At 39.5% G+C, this 18587-nt stretch overlaps 1 protein-coding gene across 1 annotated transcript; it reads right to left on the reverse strand.

The window, feature by feature from the left end:
• Positions 1-415: 415 nt before the first annotated feature.
• Positions 416-18221, reverse strand: FEM1C (fem-1 homolog C). Its single transcript, XM_054651604.2, has 3 exons — positions 18060-18221; positions 16788-17515; positions 416-6591 (listed from the first exon to the last, which is right to left on the reverse strand). Exons 2-3 carry the CDS (start codon positions 17329-17331, stop codon positions 5282-5284), a joined length of 1854 nt encoding a protein of 617 aa, XP_054507579.1. The 5' UTR covers positions 17332-17515; positions 18060-18221; the 3' UTR covers positions 416-5281.
• Between the last annotated feature and the right edge of the window lie 366 nt (positions 18222-18587).

Below are 18587 nucleotides of genomic sequence, written 5' to 3' on the forward strand. Positions count from 1 at the left end.
GATCCTTCAAAACGTTGAAGAAAATTAATTTCTCCAGCTTTCTTGAAAACTGTCTGCTGCTTACTTCTTACAAAGCATTGCTATCTACTTTTACGTTAGAAACTGGAGATACTGTTTCCCCTGGTTAACAGTATGACTAAATGCTTTTTCTAGAAAGTGGGAAAATAGTTTCTCCTGTATCATTCAGTTTAAACCTTTTCTTTACTACTACCCACCACTGAAATTTAAAGGCTTTGCCAGACCATAATTTCACAGAAAGAAAGAGCATGAGATACGACTTTTTGCTTAAGGCACAATTCTTAATGACAGGAAGGTTGAAGCTGCAGCATTTATATTTAGCTACTCAACAAGAAAAGTAGTTTACCAACCAGTACTGCAATACCCTAGAGAAAACACATATATACACTCGGACAGGTGTTCTCCAAAACATATTTTTAATGGAATCTGCATTTGGAGCCTAAAGAGAGTAAGAGCAGAGAAATATGCTTGTTATTCCTTTTTTACATTACTGTTAAAGCTAAATTACTTCACGTAAAAAAGAAACTGCAATATTTCCATACATGGAGCTAGCCCTGCATAGGAAGTCTTTGCAATAGAATGGAACACAAATACAACATTATTTAAAACCAACCAACAACAGCTTTTCACTCTGCCCTCATTGAGGGCTCAATGGTTACTTTTACACTCAAAAGCAAAAAATATGAGCAGTCTAGTATGTCTCTCATCAAAATTACCAAATTACTTTGAAGCGTTAAATACCAGTTGGTGTCATTCTAGTCACAGAAGGTAAAATTAGTGTTTAGTCAACTTTTTCATGCTTCTCAACATTTTAGAGTATAACAGTCATTCCACTCTATATTTCAAAGCATTTCAAAGCTATTTCAGACCAGCCATATCCCTCCACTGTCACCTTGCAGCTGATACAAAACTGAGGCAAGGCACACTTTTCCTCAAAAGGTTTTTATCTAATTACAAATCCTCCTTTAAGGATTTTGCTATAGCACTGCATCACTTTCTTTAAAGTAGTGTTTGTAAAAATAGAAAGAGGTTAATTTTAACCAGTTGCAAAACAGTTGTTAAAAGACAGCTCTTTGTGAACTTAGGAACAACACAAGACTACTTCCTATCCAGGGAGTGCTGTGAAGTATATATGGAAAATAACCACAATGTTGCCTTGCATTTCAGAAAATGTCTTTACACTGCACCTAACAAATAGAACAGAGACACTGCAGACAGCTGGAATCCTGTCACCAGCCTAAGTGATACAAAAATAGGAATATAATTTTAGATTTTTTTAAATGAGAATATTTTTCATCTTCCTTGTTGAAGTACTTCAGTTGAAACCCACAACTATCAGAAGAAAAGCTGCTCTATGCATTTATCCCTTTCCCCAAAAAATGCAGCTTAGAGGTCTCAACTGATACCAAGCAAGGAGGTATCAGTTCCTTTGTCTCTAGGGGGGATACCTGTAAGCTGTTTAATCAATTTAAAACTTGTTTCATCTCTGCAGGGCATATAATTATTTCTGCAGTGTTCTCAGCATTTTTCCGTGTCAGTAGCTCAGAAGCAGTGTGTTTCATCAGAAAAAAAGGCCAAATAGGGAGATAAATGGTAAAAGAATGAGTTAAAAATATTACAAAATTAAGATAAATAAAACCAAGTAGTGTAAACACATAGGTCTAAATGCAAAGTGGCCAAAAATACATGAACTCATCTGCCAGGTCACCTAAGTCTAAGTAATCTGGCAAGATAAGCTCTCTTCAGCAGAGAGCTTCATCACCATGAAAAATTAAATTCAGCATGGAGGTGATAAATCCTTTGGACTGATGCACATCAGTAGATATTTACACAGAAATTCGTGCAATAAATCAGCATTTATAATAGCCTGGTTTGTTTCTAAAGAGCAGCTAACACAATAAGCCTTTCTTGTAGCAATATTCACTAGATTTACATAGAACTAATAGTGATATGCTTTCACTTTTGGGAATGCTTTCCATTAAAAAAATTGCTAACAATTAAAAAATTTTACATTATATTTCTGGACTAATAATCATAAATCATAGAATGATTTGGGTTGGAAGGGACTTTAAAGATCACCTAGTTCCAACCTCTCTGCCATGCGCAGAGACACCTTCCACTGGACCAGAGCCCCATCCAGTCTTGCCTTGAACACTTCCAGTAATAGGGCATCCACAACTCCTCTGGACAACCTTTGCCAGTGCCTCACCATGTTCATAGTAAACAATTTCTTCCTTATATCAAAGCTAAATCTAACCCTTTTCAGTTTAAAGCCATTCTCCCTTGTCCTTCCACCCCACGACTTTGTAAAAAGTCTCTCTCCAGCTCTTTTGTAGCCTCCTTTAGGTACTGGAAGGTCCTATACAAGGTCTCCCTGTAGCCTTCTCTTCCTCAGGCTGAACAACCAACCAACGAATCTTAAACAGGGAAATTGTCAGTTATAAAGACAGGAATTAAAACTAAAACCACCAAAGAGCAGGACAGATTCCAAAGTAAAAAACTCTAAAAATCCTTTTCTCTGAGACCTATACAAAAATAATTATTTTTATGACTTGATGTATAATTCTAGTATGATATCATTTGCTGAATATCCCCATCTAAAGAGCAGCAGAAATGCATTAAAATGTATAAATTCAAAAACCAAACTACACATCCTCACAAATGAAAAGCTGAGTGGCACGTGTCCTAAGCATTGCAAATCACAGCAATTCAGTCAATTGACTAGAGTTTAGTCTTGTGTGATGCCAGAAAAGCCTGCATCCTGGCCTCTATCAGCAATAGCGTGGCCAGCAGGATCAGGGCAGTGATTGTCCCCTGTACAGTGAAGCCATGCCTCAAGTGCTGTGTTCAGTTTTGGGTCCCTCATTACATCAAAGATACCGAGGTGCCAGAGCATGTCCAGGGTAGGGCAGTGGAGCTGGGGAAGCGTTTGGATCACAAGTCTGATGAGGAGCAGCCAATGGAGCTGGGGTTGTTCAGCCTGGAGAGAAGGAGGTTCAGTGGAGAACTTACAACTCTCTTCAACTACTTCACAAGGCAGGGGTTGGCCTCTTCTCCCAAGTAACAAGCAATACAAGGAGAAATGGCCTCAAGCTGAATTAGGGGAGATACAGATTGGATACTAGGAAAAACTCCTTAATGGAAAGAGTGGTTAACCAATGTAACAGGCTGCCCAAAGGAAGCAGTTGAGTCACCATGGCTGGAGGTATTTGAAACACATGTAGATGTGGCACTTAAGGACATGGTTTAGTGCTGGACTTGGCAGTGCTGGGTCAAGGGTTGGACTCAATGATCTTAAGGATCTTTTCCAACCTAAATGATTCTATGATTCTTGTAATAGTATACAACATAGACACGGCAAAGGACAAACCAGAGAAAATTGCTTCAAAACAGCAAGTCTGGTAGTGACAACACACAAACAGCACTGCTTTCAACATATCTTTGCTTAAAAACATCCCCATAATTTTTGCAAAAATGGCTAAGCTAGTAGGCACCTGTACACTGCCATACACTGGCAGGAATGCCAAAACAGAACAAAAACAAGGAAGGGCTATTCTTATGTGCTCCCAAGACATGTTCTTCCTCAAGTTCAATCACAAATAACAAAAGTGTTCTAACACCAACTTAAAAATTAAAGTACTACAAAGACCCTCCTAACCTAACCAATTTGGATTCTAAATATTTCTTATCTCTGACAAAGGCATAAAACCAGTTGTTAGATTTCTGGAGCAAGAACCTCATAGGTACACTTACTGCCCACAACTGAGATGAAACATTAAGCCAAAAATACCCAAAATGCTAGACGACTAAATTTGCAAGTAAACTGTATCCTATCCAACAGAAATTAATTTCACTTTAAGACATTTTTAGGGCTAATGTGCCATAATAAATCCTACTACTAATCAACAGTAAAGTGCTGAATTATATTAATTACCTGAATCGCACTCACATTTATGATCTTCATTTATAGACTTCTTATCAAGTCAAAAGAGCCCTTTCTGTTGCAAAAGCTAAGCTGTTGTGCAAATATTATAAAAAATAGGTACTTTACTAGGAGCTATATACACAACAGAACTTCTGCTTTTGTTAAGTACAACTGACATAGCAGAGATGAAAAATCCATGCAAGTATTTATAAAGATACTTAAAATGAAGGAAAAAAAGGACACTGCTATAGAACTTTCAATACCCTGGCAGACAGCCACTTACTATACTATATGATGTCTAGATCTGGACTGATAAACATCATGCCATCAACATGCTTTAGTTTTCTTTTGTAAGCTAAAGCTGATTTGCAGATTTTAAAGCAGAGCATATATTTGATCTATTTCTCATAGAAGTGTATCATTAAGGTTTGAGGTTAAACTTTGAGCAAACTTCACATCTAGTCACATAACTGGCACAAGCAAGACAGTGCAGAGGGGAAGGCGTCAGTTGTACGTCATGAGGACTCTTCCCCCAGCTGCACGATGCAACAGAACAATTTTCAGATTTAAAGTTCAAGTGGACTACAATCAAAAAAAGCAAGATTTTCTTCTCCCCAGTTTAGGAAAAAATTCCAGAGGATCAAAATGAAAGCAACCTCAGTTACAGCAGTCAAAAAAGTCAAACCCAAGTTTGGAGAGCTGATAAATAACTCCATAATTCATCATGCTATGAAGACAGCATTCTCAAGAGAGCTCTAAACAAACTGCAAAACAAGATTGGCATTTAAGTTGAAATTGGCCAAGTGCTGCATAGAAATATGCTCACACACAACAGTCATGTTTAAGCCAGTGCATAGAGAAGATAAAAGCACTTATGGTAGTTGCAAATGTTAACAAGTCCATACAACTTGCACAGTTTAGCAATGAGTCCATAGAAAAAGAAGAGAGTAGGAGTAGAAATGCTCAAGCAAAACCAAAGAAAGATGACCTTCCAACTGTATAAAATCCACATAACAGTTATAGTAAAAAGACATCAGTGGAAAATACTCAACTCAGTCCCAAACACCCAACAGGCAAATAAGACCAGAAAAGACAAGCCTTTGGCAGACAATTTAAAGTCTAAATATGGCATTACATTTCTAAATAATCCACAAAATATATTATATGGCATATTCATATTAAATACTGGGTAACCAACTCTGCAAATCTGATGCTAACAACACTAGGCAATGAGAGCAAAATGGAGCAAGCTAAGGGAACGCTGGTGTATCACAACAGTGCTCAAGGAAAATATCACCATTTCGTGCTTCAAAAACAGTACTCTGGAATGCCACACTATCATCTATGGAGCAAAACAAAGTTCTCTAGTTTTTCAGGGATATGCCCTGCATAGGATATGTTATGGTTCACTATTACACGAGCAGCAAGACACTGCAAAGTAGTATGATTTATGGGCTGGATTAAATTCTTTGCTATTTCCTTCTCATCCAGCAAATCACTAGCTGTTTGTTTACATGAGTTTGTGGCATCGAAATGTGAACCTGACTTGATAAGAAGATTCATGATGTCTGGATGGTTGTTCAGTGCAGCAATGTGTAATGGACTGTTGTTATCAGAGTCTCTGACATTTACATCAGCACCACATTCCACCAGGATAGCAGTAACTTGTAGAGAAGGGAATTTACAAACTGGGTAGCGACCGACACATGTAGTATTATTGTCAACAGCAAGGTGAAGTGGACTGAAGTTATTCTTTCCTCTAGGCTGAAGCTTAAGAAACTTGTAAATAGTTTGTTTCTTAAAATGTTCCTGTTCTGAGCTGCAAGGTACTTTCTCCAACAAGCAAATTAAATGCAAAATGATGGAAAGAGCTTTGTTCAGCTGTACTGGATCAGGAAGACATTGGGTTTGTTTCATGGCCCGTTCTATTTCAAGAACGCTTTTGCACAGTATACCCATCAGATCATCAAAAGTGACAGTAGTACCTAGCAGGCCTTTTGCCCTATCCTGAAGCATGAAGGAGAAAAGTTCAGCAAATGATAGCAAACTGCTGGCTGTCATAGGGCTTAGAGGATCAAGATTGCTCTGCTGCATGTCCAAAGCATACTTCCATAAATTGATGCAACGCTTGAAGTTTCCAGAGTCTGCATACACAGCACCTCTGTATCTAATATAGTAGGATGTGTCTGGGTGTGAAGGGCCAAGAATACGTTCTCTAATTAATAATGCTTGCATTCTCATTTCATCTGGGTCTGCAATAAGATTTTCTAGCTCTTCTGAGCTGTTTACCTCTTTAGCATAATCATAAGCCATAATTAGTGTTTGTGGCACAGGTTTGCTGAGGATATTAGTCCTATCACTGTATCTCATTTCCATAGCTCTTTTCCAGTATTTCAAAGCACCAAGCAGATCTCTCTTTTTGTCCACAAATGTTGCTCCTAGAAGTTCCAGGGCATTTATGCGCTCAGCCTTACTGGTCTGTACATGCTGGGTCAGAAAGTCCACTATATTTGTGTGGCCTGTCACACTGGCTGACAGAAGGGGAGTCATTCCATAACCATCCTTTTCCATTTTAGCACAATACTTGAGAAGCATCTTCATGATCTCCAAACTTCCAGATTCTGCACAGTCATGTAGTGCTGTATTTCCTGAAAAGGAACAAACACAATTACACAAACCATATCAAATTACAGTCCAAATCTCACTATGCTAATAGTTAAAAAAAAAGTTAAAAGCCCCCAAATGTAAATGGTTTTAAAATAGCTTTTTTTCCCTCCATTTGTGTACTATGAAAACAAGGCTGCCACACAGTTATAAAAATCAAAATGTTTGATATTTTTATCTGAAAAAATTAAACAGGTTTAAGAAAAAAACCCAAACCAGAATTAAAATAGAGTTCTTCGCTACATAAAAGCACAGTAATTGGCTATGCCATTGTATCAAAAGTCAAGCAAATAGGACAGGAGACCAGTTTGATTGGACAGAGAACTCCTCTTGGGGCTAAGGAGGAAAAAGAAATGGTATGCTGTCTGGAAACAAGGTTAGGCTTTGCAGGAATTTGACAGAGCTGTGGTTCATATAGGAAGGGAACAAGATGCAAAAGGCCAAAGCTCAATTCGAGTTGAAACTGACTGGTATTGTGTCAGACAACCAGAAGGGTTTTCAAACTACACTAGTAGCAAGAGGAGGCCTAAAAAAAATACAAGACTGATACTTAGTGAAGATGGTCATCTGACTATTAAGGGTGAAGAAGTGTAGAGACACTGAATGCTTTCCTTTGCCTCAGTCTTTAATAATACAGATAAACTGCCTTCTGCCCTAGATTTAGAGGATGACTTCAGGAATAGTGACTTCCCATTTGTTTAGACACTTCTCATGGACTAACTGTAGCAGTTCACAGTTCACAAGTCCATGAGATCTGATGGGATTTACCTGAGTACTGAAGAAGTTGATGTTTGTGACGGCACCACTCCTCTCCACCAGCTACCAAATGTCTTGGGAGTCTGGGGAGGTCCCTACTGAATAGAAGCTAACCAATGCTATTTCATTTTATAAGAAGGGAAAGAGGGATTACCCAGGAACCTACAGACCTGTTAGTCCCACCTCAACACTCAAAAAATTATGGAGAAGATTATACTGAATGCTACTGTAAGGCATTTAAAGAACAATGCAATCATTAGGTACTACCAACTTGGGTTGACAAGGAAAAAGTCCTGTTTTAACTAATTTGATATGCTTCTAGAATAAAGTCGCCAACCATCCGATGAAGGAAAAATAGTGGCTGCGGGATTTTCGCCTTTTAGTGAGTTTTGCCTTTTTTGGCTTTTATACTGTCCCCACAACATCCTTCTGGACAAGTTATCCAAGTGTGGGATGAGTAGGGTCATCGTGCACTGGGTGCAGAACTGTCTGAAGGACACAGCTCAAAGGATTGCAGTGAATGGGACTATCAAATTTAGCTGACACACTAACCAAATTCATATAAAACATGAGTAAAAAGTTATTTTCTAAAGCTTATGACTCAGGTTTTTGCAATTATACCAGAGGTACGAAAATACTTTGTCCCCTGAATCATATTTTAAGAGAAAAATTCAAACATTTTAAGGAAAAAAAAACATTAAAAAATACCAGATTGCTTCATTTATTGACAGTGAACTTAACTTTAAAAATTGTCTTTTCCTGAAATATTTCTGAATAATGGCCAGTGATTTTACAATCATCTACTAACAAGTAAACTGAGGAAGACATCTCAAGACAAAGTGGAACATGAAACTACCTGCTAGATCAAGATGGATAAAGTTAAATCCAGTTCATAAAAAGGGAAGTGATTTTCCACCTTTCTAATACCTCAGGCAATTTTTAACATTAATAGCACTAAGTAAGTTATAGGTTTGGCCACACTACAATCTCTGCCTAGACTAACAAATTTTCAATTGCAGGAGCAGAGGTGGATTGAAGGTTGGCAAATTTGGCATACATAGCTTATCAGCTAAAATTCTCTCTGTCTTTAGAAAAATGTCAATATGCCATCTGAGAAAGGACAAGACCTTGATATTCCTAAGAGAGGAAGATGTCAAATGCAGACCTATATACAAACTTACCAGTACACATACACTCATTCTTCTTGCTACGCTGCTGAAAGTCTAGTTAAAATGAAACTACAGCAGTTAATTCAGAACTAAAGAATGGCTGGTCCCTCAGACCGTTCTGTATTTATTGATAAAGGCAAAAGCAGATGCACATGGGCGTTGGCTGAGCCAGCAGTTAACACAGCTGTTTCAGGGTGTACTCAACTCTATACACTATCCTTCATGGCAGAGCTCTGCAACTGGCAGCTGTTTCTACCTTCAAATAAATATTTTTAATATATTTTAAAAATAGTAACATAAAAGCATATTAAAGACAAATAAGCCAAAAGATATCAGTAACATCCAAATTCCTACTATTGTTTCACAGCTATTAATATATATTTTGCTACTTTTGACAACCACAACAGTGCCAGCTATGCATATTACATACTGCAGATCCATCACCACGTTATACTGTTTTTGATACTATTTTATCACTCAGCAGGCATACACACTGTGACTGAAAAAAATCCACACAAAATAAGCTTGGCCATTGTCCATGTAAACTAAATCCAGCAGTCTGTATGCCATTAATTTTACAATGCAGCTATGTAGAACCTGTGGAAATATGCTTAAGACTCCAAGGAATTTCACAGCTCTTTCCAATTGGATGTTTTAAATTTAAAACAATTTAGGTTTTTTTACTGGTATTACAAATACTGATTTCAGTTTAACAGTTTATCAGAAGTAGTGTAATTTTCCAGTTGTTTATACTGCAGTACCCCTTAGAATGAAAATAACCACAGCTTAAATTATGCCATGTATCAACTAATAATGTGAGGCCATCACTACTAATTTTTATGCAGTGGCTGCACCTCACTGAAGTTTGATTGGATGGTACAGATACAGCAGTGGGAAGAATACTTTGTAAGAAACACAAGTTTCCATTGAAAAGTGCCTAGGAGTAAAAAGATAGTTGAGAGTTGCCAACTTTAAAAAAACGCCAAACATAAACCCCAACCTTAAGAAATAACACTGCCAGCCATCTATATCTAGCAAGTATCAACTGCTATAGTAGAGGAAGAATTTGAAACAAAACATGAGAGGGGCATTAATGTGTAAATCAAAGGCTATACATTGGCCACAAATTGACCAGGAACTGAACAGTTCAAATAAACACAGCAGATCAACCACTGTTCTGTGAATTACCTCGTCCATTTCAAAACATTACACTGTCTATAGTGTCACTATAGTGACCATATCATCTATAGCGATAAATAGTGGCTGAACAGAATTCAGAAATTAATTCAATTTTTGTAACATTATCTAGTCAGTAACAAACAATGTTATATCTATTGTTGTATTAAGAAGGAAAAAGGCCAAAAAAAAAGCAAAAGTAATTTGAAAGTCATTCTCTTTGACAAGTAGTTTTCAAAGAGACACATATGATGGGTTTGGTCAAATTAAAGTAATTTTTTAAAGATGGGAATGATTATTGTAAAATAGGTTTCATCTATTTTTTAAAATCAATTGTAAAATGACCAACAGGAATTTAATCACATATCAAAGAAAGCTCTTTTACCATAACATAAAAGGCTCCTCTTTGCATGGACAAAAGACTGGACTGCAGATGATTCTGGTAGTCCAGATACTTCTCTGCTAAATATTAAGTGTCACTATATTGTATTGTTAATAGTGCTTACAAACAGCTTTTATCTGGATAAAACTTTACCATTCATATTACCTAGTAACTTCTCCATAAAAAATAGCAAAAGAAACAGAATAACCCCAACTCCAGTCCTTCTAAATCTTGCAGATACAAAGTACAGAAAAAAGTATGGCTAGTTGGCATTGTAACTTCACACTTTACTCTTTTGTTAACAGGACTCCTTCAAAAGGAGTTATGAACATTTCAGAAACATTTCATGTCTCACAAAACTAACTACCCAGTGTTTCCAAAAGCTTACTGGAGTGGGGGTGCATATTCAAATTCATAAGGAGGACAGGCTTTTCTATGTCACAAGCAAGTAATTCCCAAAATAGACTGATAGCTTGCGACAAGGGAATGGAAGAAAATGAAGCCATGACACAGAAAGTGATTTGACTTGATTTGCAACCAATTAAGTGCATCCACTTCCTAACTTCCAAAATGCTTTATCAAATTTCCACGTTGTAAAACTTACATAAAACTTAACACCAATATGAATTTCTACCCAAGATCATTAAAAAAAAAAGAAATAAAAGTATTTAATTTAAATGACTGACCAGTGTGTACATTAACCACCTGTATATATTTCTGCAGCCTTACAAATGAAGTGATCACTTTTATAAAGTGAAATTTTTCATGCAACATTCATTTCTTTTTCTACCACAGCACTTGAAGTAATTCAGTCTTCCAAGAGTCTTTACTGATTTAAAAGTATTGCCAGATAGATCCAAACATGGACAATGCATAAGAAAACTGTTACACATCCTAACTCTTAGTGTGCATAGTGAATAAAAACAAAATGTCTTTCCTTCAAGAAACTAACTAAAAAATGCAAAGAACTGCTAATCTCAACAATTTATTTTAATGGAATTTCCATATGATGTAAGGGAATAATTGCTGTCTTGCTCATTGAAATACTTCAAGAGAACTTGTATTATGAACATTATCAATTATTATGTGAATAACAGCATGCCGTGAATTCTTTAATTTAAACAAAAACTTTTTAGTTAGAATTAAACTTAAATTGTATCTTTATCTTCCTTATTTAACTTCGACATTCCTTCTGAAGTTCAGTTTCCACTCACAAACAAAACATCTACGAGTTTCAGAGCCCTGGTACCACGTAATACCTACCAAAACAGGGAAAAAAGCAAAGCCCCCCAACCCCCCCCAAAAAAAGACACAGCACACTTTTAGAGCAAGTGTTTATTCATAGGGAGAATTTTTAAAAATAAGCAAAAAAGCAACAACAACAAGCAGCAGAAAAAAAAAACCAAGGACCTTTGTTTTGGGATTTTTTTATCCCCTCTCTGCCCCCTCAGTGATACTGAGCCTTGGCAAGCAGAGAAGACAAACACCCTCAGAAGAAAACAAACCTGTCAAGACTCCTTAATGTTTACAGCACAATAAAATTAATTATTTTTAACATATACTAGACCACACTTGTCATAAAGGAAATAGCATGATTCTCCATAATTCCCCTACTTCTGGGTCTGCTATGTCTGCAAAATATTTTTTCCCTTACCAGAAGGTTTGAGTGTTACATCTTCCAGTACCCCAACAATAACAACAATACTGAAATAGCACTAGCCCTTGATACAATACCCATAGAGACAGAAGTTTGCATGCTTCTATACTTTCCAAAATGAGGAAACAAAGTCCAAAGTCAACAAACCTTGCTTACCATATTATTTTACAAAAATATTAAATACTGTGCCAGTGGATTTGAAGAATCACAGTATTCCTTTTTTTTTTAAATGCAATTAAACACTCCTGTGTATATCTCATGAGAGAAGTAAGAGAATGCCTAGGCCAGCAGTTCTTAGAAACAAAATTCTGATCTTCTAATACTCTGGAGGAGAAAAACCAGTCTTAAGGCTAGCTGATGAGTCTTTTAACTACAAAAGGCAGGCAGAGTTGGTGAAAACCACTAACAAAACTACAGAAAGCACTTTGAAGAGAGAGACCGCAGACCAGGCCACTGAGCAATGGAAAGACCTACCAGCTATCTTCAGGTAAAACACTTGCCTCTCAAGCATGTATTTTGAAAAAAGGTTACAATTCCCTTGCATTTGACCCATCCTGGCTACCAGCACATGCAGATTTTATCTATGATCTAACTCACTAATTGCTGCAATAATGGATTTTTTCCCTTCCTTTCTGCAAATCTGGCAGAAGAGAATTAAGTATAAACACAAACTATTAAAATGTGCACTGCAAATTTTCAAAATGCAAGATCTTTACTGTCCTGTCTGGAACTGAAGCAGAAGTATAAGATTTCTTTACAACCAGTCTGAATGAAAAATATTTCAATGGGGAACTTACATGAAATATTGTACCTTAAATAAAAAAATCAAAAGAGATAGCCCCAAAGAACCCAAATCTGTAATCTGGAGTACTTAAAATGACTGACACTTGTATTAAGAGAGTAAACATTTTCCTGCCTACACATCACCAAATGAACACTGTGCACATCAGCAAAACACTGTCTTTGAGAATGCAGTGTACTGTTCTGAAGGTAACAGTAAGGTAGCACCACTCTAACAAAAAATCACTGGCAGGCTTCATAATGCAGCAGAACAGAAAATGGCATGCAGCTGACACAGAACACGCTCCTCATCTGGCACAGAGACAAAACCGTGCTTCATTTGAGGTTTTAGTTCTAGAATTCTACCTTCTGAAAAAAGTTGTGTTTCTGCTACTCTAACATTATCCACACTCTTCCCACTTTTAGGAACAGCATAAAAATTTGCCATCTGAGAGATCATTAACTACAAGTAAAACTCATTAAACTTTATTTTTTATTTGCAGCTTCTTAAATGAGGAGTTGTTCCGCTGGTTTCAGCTGGGGTAGAGTTCATTTTCTTCACAGTGGCCGGTACGGGGCTCTGTTTTGGATTTGTGCTGAGCACAGGGTTGATAATACAGAGATGTTTTTGTTGTTGCTGAGCAGGGCTTACACAGAGCCAAGGCCTGTTCTGCTGTTTGCACTGCCACACTGGTGAGAATTTGGGGGCTCATGAGAGGCTGGGAGGAGACACAGCTGGGACAGGTGACCCGAACTGACCAAAGGGATTTCCAGACCATGTGACATCATGGTCAGTATACAAGGCTGAGGGGAAGAAAGAGAAAAGGTGGGCCATTTGGAGTGATGGTGCTTGTCTTCTGAGGTAAGTGTTACACATGATGAGGAGAGGAGAGGAGACCTGCTCTTGTGGAGATGGTTGAACACCTGCCTACCCATGGGAAGTGGTGAATTCCTCGTTTTGCTTTGTTTGTGTGCCCTGCTTTTGTTTTCCCTATTAAGCTGTCTTTATCTCAAGCCACGAGTATTCTGTTCCTGGTCTCACTGGTGGGGAAGTGAGCAAGCAGCTGCCTGGGGCTTGGCTGCTGGCTGGCATTAAACCATGACAGCAGAACACTGGTGAAAGCTATGAATCAGAGACAGTGGTAAATTAATTCACTTTGTGAAGTATTGCTTAGGCTGCTTCCTATCTACAGATATCTTTGCTGTTTTACACCATTACAAAATAATAAAACCCACCCACCCTTCATACCCCACCTATCAGTCTGTCCCCATCACTTACACTGTTCATGTAAACTAAAATACTTTTTTTAATATCCTTTGTTTACAGTTCTGCTGCCTAAATCCTACATAGAAGTTCAGGGAAACCATGAGAAAGTTCAGATCTGCAAAACAGTAGAAACAAATATCATCAACGGCTGGTACTTTAAATTCAGAACCACTGGCCATCTTTCACAGCTGAGGACTCATCTACCCAAACATCCCTCTTCAGCACCATCCACCATGTGACACTTTCAGACTTACAATTCACCTCATTCACCTCAGTGCAGCATCTTACCTGACACACTCTGAAATCTTTATGAACATCTTAATTTCCTGGCTGTACTTCCATACTTTCACAGCCTTTTCAAGAACCTCTGACCTCTGAATTTCCATAGTCCAAAACACAGCTGTGGAATTCTGCATTTTAGAAGCAAGATTTCACCACATGTTTTCACCTACTCTTTCATACATTTAGATGCATGTGAACATACCTATTTTTTCCTATCAAAGTATTCAGATTTCTCCCTGGAACTGTCAACACTCTGAAACATTTTCATATCTATATATTCAGGAAGTTTATTATGTGTATTAAGTGATATTTTGCAATATGAAAATCCAGTGGAAAACCAGAAGACATAAGTCAAGTAATTCTGCTCCTCACCCTCACACAAGCTCTAAGAATAATATCTGAAAAAGGATCTACAGAAATCTCCCACAACAGCAACTCTACTGAATAGTTATGCTCTTATAAGGAGTATGGCAATTTTAAATGCAACGATTTGTTTTTTACATCTTTCGGGGAAGAATAGGCTTCTCTATACAGGGCCCAGGAAGGTGCCTGTAAACAGAACTCACATACAAGGGCAGCAACTCTTACTACTCGGGAGCAGAACACTCAGATGCTCTGTTATCTTCCTGCTACAAGCACAGGACACTCCGTCAGCTATTTAGGACATAGCAGGGAGGAGTAGAAACTGAAAGTTTCTATATAATACACAAGATTCTTTGAGGGGGAGGATGACAATGTAGAATGAATATTGTTTAAAATCAGTAGCATTTTTGCAAAACAAAACTGAGGAGGTTACCTGCTGAATCTCAGCCACTGTTACAATACTTACAGCTACCAATTGTCCTCAGCCCTTCTGCCTTTCTGCAGATGACTTTCAGGGTTTATAGTACTTTCTTTCTTCCTTGCTTTACCTCACCATTGCTTATTCAGTAACTTCAGAGATAAAACTTCTTAAAGATACCAAAAAGTATGCTCCTGTCATACCAGAGGGGACTTCCACACATTACCAACAGATAGCTATTACGTACACACATCCAGTTGTACACACGACAGTTTCAAGTGTAAAATGAGTTTTAATGAACTGAACCATATCCAATCCAACTTTTTAAATTAAGGATCATTTATCTACTTTAAGAACCTTTGCTTGTGTGCCTAGATGCAAGTCACACAGAAACTAAAGGAAATAGAAAGGAATTAAGATAATTGACACCACTGAGAAAATTCTCAGTCATTTAAACAAAGACAAATAATGCTAATTCACTAATAAAGTGAATAAAAAGGATGAGTAAGGTAAAGCCTACTCCACCAACACAAAATGAGGGAGAAAAAGAGCTGCAGAATTACATCTTTTTCCCAATTAAATCAAGTATGTAAGAGCATTGCTTGGTTCACACCTATCATATAAAGGGATAGGTTTAAAACTAAACCCCAAGTTTTCAGTTGCTTACACACTTTATATTTAGCTTGCTATTCCCAGAATGTTATTTAGAAAAATGGCATTTTTATCCTACCACAAGTCCATGATGATTCATGAGCAACCTCAAACCCTTACAAAGGAAGATTTATTTTGCTCTGCCCACCTCCATGACAAATCTGTAGTTTAGCTTTCTTTACGCTAAACCCACATATTTGCATGATTTGCTGAGAAAAGGCATATTTAACCAAGCAGCTTTTCTAAAGATTACTCTCACATTTGGTATTTACCAGTATAATACAACAATCTAGACACAAAGGATATTTTAACACCAATAACTGAAAGGTACAGTATACAGTTACAAAAGTAATTAGCCTGAAAAAGGCAGCAGAAGTATTATGCTACAAAACAACTGCTAGCAGATTAGTTTTATATGTATTTACATATATTAAAAAAGCCAAAACCTGCTGAAACATAATCCTGGCTCAGTGAGACAAAAAAATTAGCTGTAGATTGAAGCAACTGGTGTGCTTTTCAGGCTAATATCACAACTAAATACAAGTCTGATATGTAATAGAAAATTTGTATGTCCAACTAATAATGATCACAGGAAAAAAAGCCAGAAATCTTTACTTTGTGTGGTAACACCAGAGCAATTGTAAACAGGGGCAAAAGGGTTTGAGATCTGTGAGCCACTGGAAGCCCTTCTAGGATCACAGTCACCTGTATCTTCATTTCTTCAATCCTAATATATATTTTTGCTTACTAACAATGCAAAAAGGTATAAAATTACTCAGTAATTTGGAGAGAGTGGGTGAAGAGCAGAGTGGTTATTAATTTTTGAATGCAGAAAGTAATTCTGCTCCTTTATGCGTATTTCCTTAGACTAGCCTTACTGGCACGGATCAGTTTTATGTACAGCATACTTGGTTTCTTAAGAATTACTACGAAAACCAAGAACACATGCTCATGTTCTTGAGTATGTTGCTAGACCAACCTACTACAAAGAGTGGTCTTCAGCAACTTTATTAGCTTTTAACACATGCATAAATGTGACACTTCATATGACTAAGGCTTTTAAGAATTAGGAATTTAAGATTAAACTGTATCAATTTAAACAATAATTTTATAATCCACGTTAAAAACTAGTAAATTAAAAAGTAAAAACATAGCTATAAACGCTTTATATATTATGCTTTATGAGAACATTAGAATTTTTTTGATGTCAGGCTCTTTAAGAAGTAAATTAGTAACCTTACCTCTATTTACCACAATGAAAGTGAAAAAACTAACTTACCTTTAACACTTTTTCTGTTCACATCAGCTCCTTTTTCAAGTAAATACTGAGCTATTTCTTTGTGGCCTTTGTAACATGAGATCATCAAGCACGTATGCCCGTGACGGTTTGATACTTCCAGGTCTGCTTTGTGCTCCACAAGGTACTTGACTATTTCCAGGTGACCATCAAAACAGGCAGCTCTAAGAGGCGTTGAATTTGTCAGCGTTGTGTTGTTGACGGACGCACCATGATCCAACAGACACTGAACAACCTTCAAATGCCCGGCGGCCGATGCTGCCCACAGCGGCGGAGCTCCCTCGATGGTCTCACCATCAAAATTCACCGAGCCACCAACCTCTATCGAGGCAGAGCAATGGTCCAACAAGTATTCCACCATGTCGAGGTGACCATAGCGGGCTGCCATCAGAAGTGGTGTGGCACCATTGGTTTTTTCTGACATCAGTTGGGCCACCTCTTCCCTTGTTTTGCTTGCCAGTAGCTTGGACAGGAGCCGCAGCTTGCCATCACGAGCAGCGTTGAAGACTGCTGTCTTTAGATCCATTTAGCCTTTACCTCTCTGCTTCCCGATGGATACACACCTGAATTTTTCAGCCAAGGGTTTATTGGAAGTGCTTAGCCCAAACAGAATGTCCCCAGCTACTTCTCAGATCAGTTTCATCCAGATAGGACAACATGGAGACTCCAAACAGGGTCCTGACGAAGCGCAGGCTGTGCTTATCACAAATCTGCAAAAGGAGAATTCTCGATGTTTTCACCTCCTACTTCGCAAACAAGCAACCGCATTGTATTTTCCCACAGCTACACCCAAACAAGTGGCTGTTGTGGCGCGCCGGTGTCCAGCTGCATTCCTTGGGACTCTCCCGGGCCGCGCGGTGGCCCCTGAGGAAAGCTACGGGGAGGAGGGGGGCTGATCCTACCAGCGCGTTATCCACACCAGACACAGAACGATCCTCTTCTCCCTCATGCCTCCGTCAGCTGCACCCCCGACTCCTCTCGGGGCGTATCCCGAGTACAGAGCCCCCGGCTCCCGCCAGAAGACCCGCAGACACGCACCTCCAAGGCAGCCGGGCGGGGAAGGCGACGGCCGCATTCCGGCCAAGCCCCGGACGGCGGGGAGAGCCGGGGGCGAGTCCGCTCGCCTCACCACCGGACCCGCTGTGCCCGGAGCCCCGCAGCCCCATCCCCCTCCCTCCTTTCCCGCACGGCACCCAACCCCCGCGGCCGCCGTGCTCGGAGCCGGCCGGAAAGGCCCGCCAGGCCGCGCGCTACCTTCCCGGGGCGGTCCGGGCCGTCTCCCGCCGCCGCCGCCGCCCTCAGAGGGACGCGCCCGCCGCCGCTGCCCGCGCTTCGTCCGGCGCCTCCATGACAGCCGGGCCCCGCCGCCAGGGCCGGCCCTGCGCAGGGGGCGGGGCGGCCCCGCCGCGGCCAATCAGAGCCACGCCCCGCGCGCCTGGGGGCGGGACTACGCCGCCGCTGGAGGGCGCGGTGCGGGCACAGCCGGCCGCTAGGGGGCGCCGAGAGGAGCATCTCGGGGCCCGGGTGTGCGGGGGGCGCGAGGGTCCCACAGGATCCCACAGGATCCCACAGGATCCCACAGGATCCCACAGGATCCCACAGGATCCCACAGGGGTACTTCGGGAATGCACTTCAGAGACACGCCTTGGGCTTTGTACGGACACATCTGTGCTGTGTACCGGCACTGCTGGGTCCCGTCCTGTGCTCCGCAGCGCAAGGAAGACCAGGAGCTGCGGGAGCGGGTGGGCAGAGACCACACCGATGCTCCGGGATCAGGAGCAT

Source organism: Agelaius phoeniceus, chromosome Z, assembly GCF_051311805.1.
Source record: "Agelaius phoeniceus isolate bAgePho1 chromosome Z, bAgePho1.hap1, whole genome shotgun sequence".
NCBI lineage: Eukaryota > Metazoa > Chordata > Aves > Passeriformes > Icteridae > Agelaius > Agelaius phoeniceus.